At 54.9% G+C, this 3,961-nt stretch overlaps 1 protein-coding gene across 1 annotated transcript; it reads left to right on the top strand.

Moving 5' to 3' along the window:
* The first annotated feature begins 415 nt into the window (after window positions 1–415).
* LOC112927785 (translationally-controlled tumor protein-like) lies at window positions 416–1,217 on the top strand. The gene has a single exon (XM_072765111.1). The coding sequence runs from the start codon at window positions 472–474 to the stop codon at window positions 988–990; it is 519 nt and encodes a 172-aa protein (XP_072621212.1). The 5' UTR covers window positions 416–471; the 3' UTR covers window positions 991–1,217.
* The last annotated feature ends 2,744 nt before the right edge of the window (window positions 1,218–3,961 follow it).

The following is a 3,961-nucleotide window of genomic DNA, read 5'->3' as shown; positions in this document are numbered from 1 at the left end:
GGAGACCTGGGCAGGAAGTCTAGGTTCACTGCCCGCGGGCCTGGGATCCACAGGAGCCCACATCTGGGAACTCGGGGCCTCTCTCCCTTGCACGAGCGGCTCTAGAACCCCATCCAAGTGCAGCTCCTGGGAGGCAGCGGCTTCCCCGGCTCCTGCCCCACGAGCAGCACCAGCAGCGCATCTGGGACCCGAGGAGGGCAGGCTTCCTGGGGACGCGGGTTCCCCGGTGGGGTGGCTTTGGTGACCGCTGTTCCTGGTATTTCCCTGATGCTCTTGGGAGGGGGAAGTGCAGTGTGTTCTGGGTTCTTTGAGCCTTTTCTGATGTCCTCACATCCAGTGTCAAGCCGTCTACTTGGAGCACCTGGGGGGCTCCCCCGTCCCCCCGAGTGCCGCTCCGGCTGCTGTAGGCTCGCCCCGAGCTCCCAGCTCCTGCCAAGCCTGCGCCGCCGCCGCCCGTCTCCAGCCATCGTCATGATCATCTACCAGGACCTCATCAGCCATGACGAGATGTTCTCCGACATCTACAAGATCCGGGAGATCGCGGCCGGGCTGTGCCTGGAGGTGGAGGGGAAGATGGTCAGTAGGACAGAGGGTAACATTGACGACTCGCTCATTGGTGGAACTGCCTCTGCGGAAGGCCTAGAGGCCGAAGGTACCGAAAGCATAGTAATCACTGGTGTCGATATTGTCATGAACCATCACTTGCAGGAAACCAGCTTCACAAAAGAAGCCTACGAGAAGTACATCAAAGATTACATGAACTCAATCAAAGGCAAACTTGAAGAACAGAGGCCAGAAAGAGTAAAGCCCTTCATGACAGGGGCTGCAGAACTAATCAAGCACATCCTTGCTAATTTCAAAAACTACCAGTTCTTTATTGGTGAAAACATGAATCCAGATGGCATGGTTGCCCTCCTGGACTACCGTGAGGACGGTGTGACCCCTTATATGATTTTCTTTAAGGATGGTTTAGAAATGGAAAAATGTTAACGAACTTGGCTGTTAACTCTGGATGTATCACCTGTTGTCCTAACTGGCTGCTGCTCTTCATCCACACAACACCAGGACTTAGACAAATGGGACTGATGTCATCTTGAGCTCTTTATTTTGACCTTGATTTATTTGGAGCGGAGGCATTGTTTTTAAGAAAAAAAAACATGTCATGTAGGTTGTCTAAAAATAAAATGCATTTAAACTCAAAAAAAAAAAAAAAAAAACCACTGTTGAGCGTAGGCCTTGGGCTCAGGGCGTGATCCCGGGGTCCTGGGATCTAGTCCCACATGGGGCTCCGCATGGGGAGGCTGCTTCTCCCTCTGCCTGTGTCTCTGCCTCTCTCTGTGTGTCTCATGGATAAATAAATAAAATCCTTAAAAAATTAAGTCGTCTGCTTCACCCACACAGAGTACAGACGGCCCCAGATTCCGCGCCTGTGAGTTACAGTCAGATTCCACAATGACTGCCGGACAGACTGCGGTGAAGGCCACTTCAGTGAGCGGGGCCTACGCCCAGAGAGGGAGCTGGCGTTTTCCTGCCTGCTTCTTCCTTGCCCCTGGCTCTTGCATGGGTCTCAGCTTCTGACTCGCTTTCCTCTCTTACGTGTTCCTCGGTGAGCAGCAGGCGTGGCTGCCCGGACCTGACAGTGGATGTGCACCAGCGAGTAGCTGAACGTCTACACTCGCCCCAGGCATGCACTCTGTCTGCACCCGGGCATTTGCACGTCCTGCTCAGAAACCACCTGAGATCAGCCTCCGTGGCCCATGACCCAGCCAGGGGTTCCCAAGTCCCCCTCCAGAGAACTGTGGGCAGAGAGTTAGTCTTGACCACATCAGTCCGTGGCATTCTTTGGTAACGTTTTAATAAAAGTGCAGCTTCCTATGCACTTAATTTGGCACACGGCGTGAGGGTGTCATTCGTGTCTCTCCATTTAAAAGAAAAATGATTTATGGTACTTTCTTTTCTGCATATCAGAAGGAACCCCCATGTGGTTAAGCGTTATCACAAATATCATTCAGGAGGTGTCAGCTTTTTAGGACGAAAATCCCCATTGTAGATCCTTCTACAGAAAAGAACACTCTTTAGGAGGCACACAGGTCTTTTATGGGGCCCTCAGTTTCTCCTGGTTTCCTGGCCGATATGATCTCTGTCACTAACCGTTGTCTTTAAACCTGCTGGAGACAGAGGAGCCCGGGACGAAGAGCCCGAGTCCCCCGGGGCCCGCGCCTGTTGTGTGACCCACTTGGGTTCCCAGGTCTCAGCACAGCCCTCCAAAGGGACCATCCTCACACCGACCTACTCAAGAGAGGTTGCCAGGGCAGCCCTGGTGGCGCAGTAGTTTAGCACTGCCTGCAGCTCAGGGTGTGATCCTGGAGTCCTGGGTTCGAGTCCCACGTCGGGCTCCCTGCGTGGAGCCTGCTTCTCCCTCTGCCTGTGTCTCTGCCTCTCTCTCTCTCTCTCTGTCTCTCATGAATAAATAAATAAAATCTTAAAAAAAGAGAGAGAGAGAGAGAGAGGTTGCCAGATAAACAAGAAGCTGGGAGCCAGGCATGACGCACCTGTTGAGTGGACGGTTACAGGAACAAAGGGAAGGTTATTGGCCAATTGTAAGGTATTTAACAAACGTAAGAAATCGGCAGATCCAATGTGAGGACTGATGTTCCGTTTTTGTGTTTGAGTGAAACACGGCAGACGCACTGTCATTCCTCCTCAGATACCCAGCAAGAAAGAGAAGCCAGGGAGACAACGACAGCGAGGAGGAGAGGGTGCTGATGAGCCGCAGTGAGGAGGGGCAGCAGTCGCGGTGTGGGGAGGGGGCCTGGCTGCAGGCGTGTGAGCCGTCTGCCTGGGGCTGGACGTCCAGCAGCTCCTTCCACCCTTGCTGTGTCGGTGCCCTCGAACCGTCCCGACGTTTGCACAGTACGACGGAGCAATTGAGTCACAGATGCAGAGTCGCACCTGTAGAGCGGAGAGGCACAGGCCCCCCCAAACACACACACACACCGGGCCCCTTCCACGCCTCGTAATGCACCTCAATTCCATGTGCCCCTCCGCACCCCAAGCTTCTGCCTAAGGGACTTCTCTCACTCCCTGGAAAAAAATGTGGGAGTAGCAGAGGAGGAGACGAAGGTCTTTCCTCCCGGGAGAGTGTGCAACTGTGACTCGGAGAGAGAGAGGAATGGAACGGGAGCACCTCTCGCCCGGGGAAGCTCACAGGCTGGACCTTGAGGTGGCCAAAAGAAGCCACTGAAATGGGGGCTTAAACCACAATGGGAACAACCCACCCTTTGAGAAGGAATCCAAGGCAGCGTGATTAAACAGGTTTCCTCTGAATGTTACCACTTCTAAAGGAAAAGCTCATTCAACTGTTGGTTGAGTCAATAGGAGGAGGAATGATGGTGATGAAGACCTCAACGGGAATACTCCGACACGGCCACGGCAAAGAAGACGCAAGGCACCTGCTCACGGCCTTTCGAAGGGCTCAGTCCGGTGACCCCTGCCCGGCGGAAAAGTTACTTCTGTGAGAAGCATAGTGGAGAGGAAGAAGGTGCCAGCAGACAGGCAGGAGGGAGGGCCCGAGGCTCGGGGCGCAGGGCAGGAGGGCGCCGGTGCCCCCTCGGCCTGCACGGGGGTCTCCACCAGCGGGCACCTCCAAGCCCCTATGGCCGCCCCAACCGGAGGCTGCTTCCTTCCACAGCGGCACACCGTCCCTCCCCGAGAGCTCAGGGGCCCCTGACAGGGACTGTGCAACTGTGACCGCATCCAGACTGACTTTCCAGAGAAGACGCAAGGGCCAGCGGGTCACGCCACACCTTCGGGGGTCCTCTTGCTCCCTTTGTCCCCACCCCACAGACCCTTCACCTCCTTCTGCACCAAAAATGTGAAGACCTGGGGGGCCTGGGTGGGTTCAGTCGGTTAAGCCTCCGACTCTTAATCTCAGCTCAGGTCTTGATCTCAGGGTCATGAG

This window comes from Vulpes vulpes, chromosome 8 (assembly GCF_048418805.1).
Source record: "Vulpes vulpes isolate BD-2025 chromosome 8, VulVul3, whole genome shotgun sequence".
In the NCBI taxonomy this organism is placed as follows: Eukaryota; Metazoa; Chordata; class Mammalia; order Carnivora; family Canidae; genus Vulpes; species Vulpes vulpes.
This window is presented reverse-complemented; position numbering and strand designations above follow the sequence as displayed.

What these genes read in the sequence shown, in the direction of transcription:
- LOC112927785 (XM_072765111.1), top strand. Translation starts at nt 472, where the DNA reads ATGATCATCTACCAGGACCTCATCAGCCATGACGAGATGTTCTCCGAC.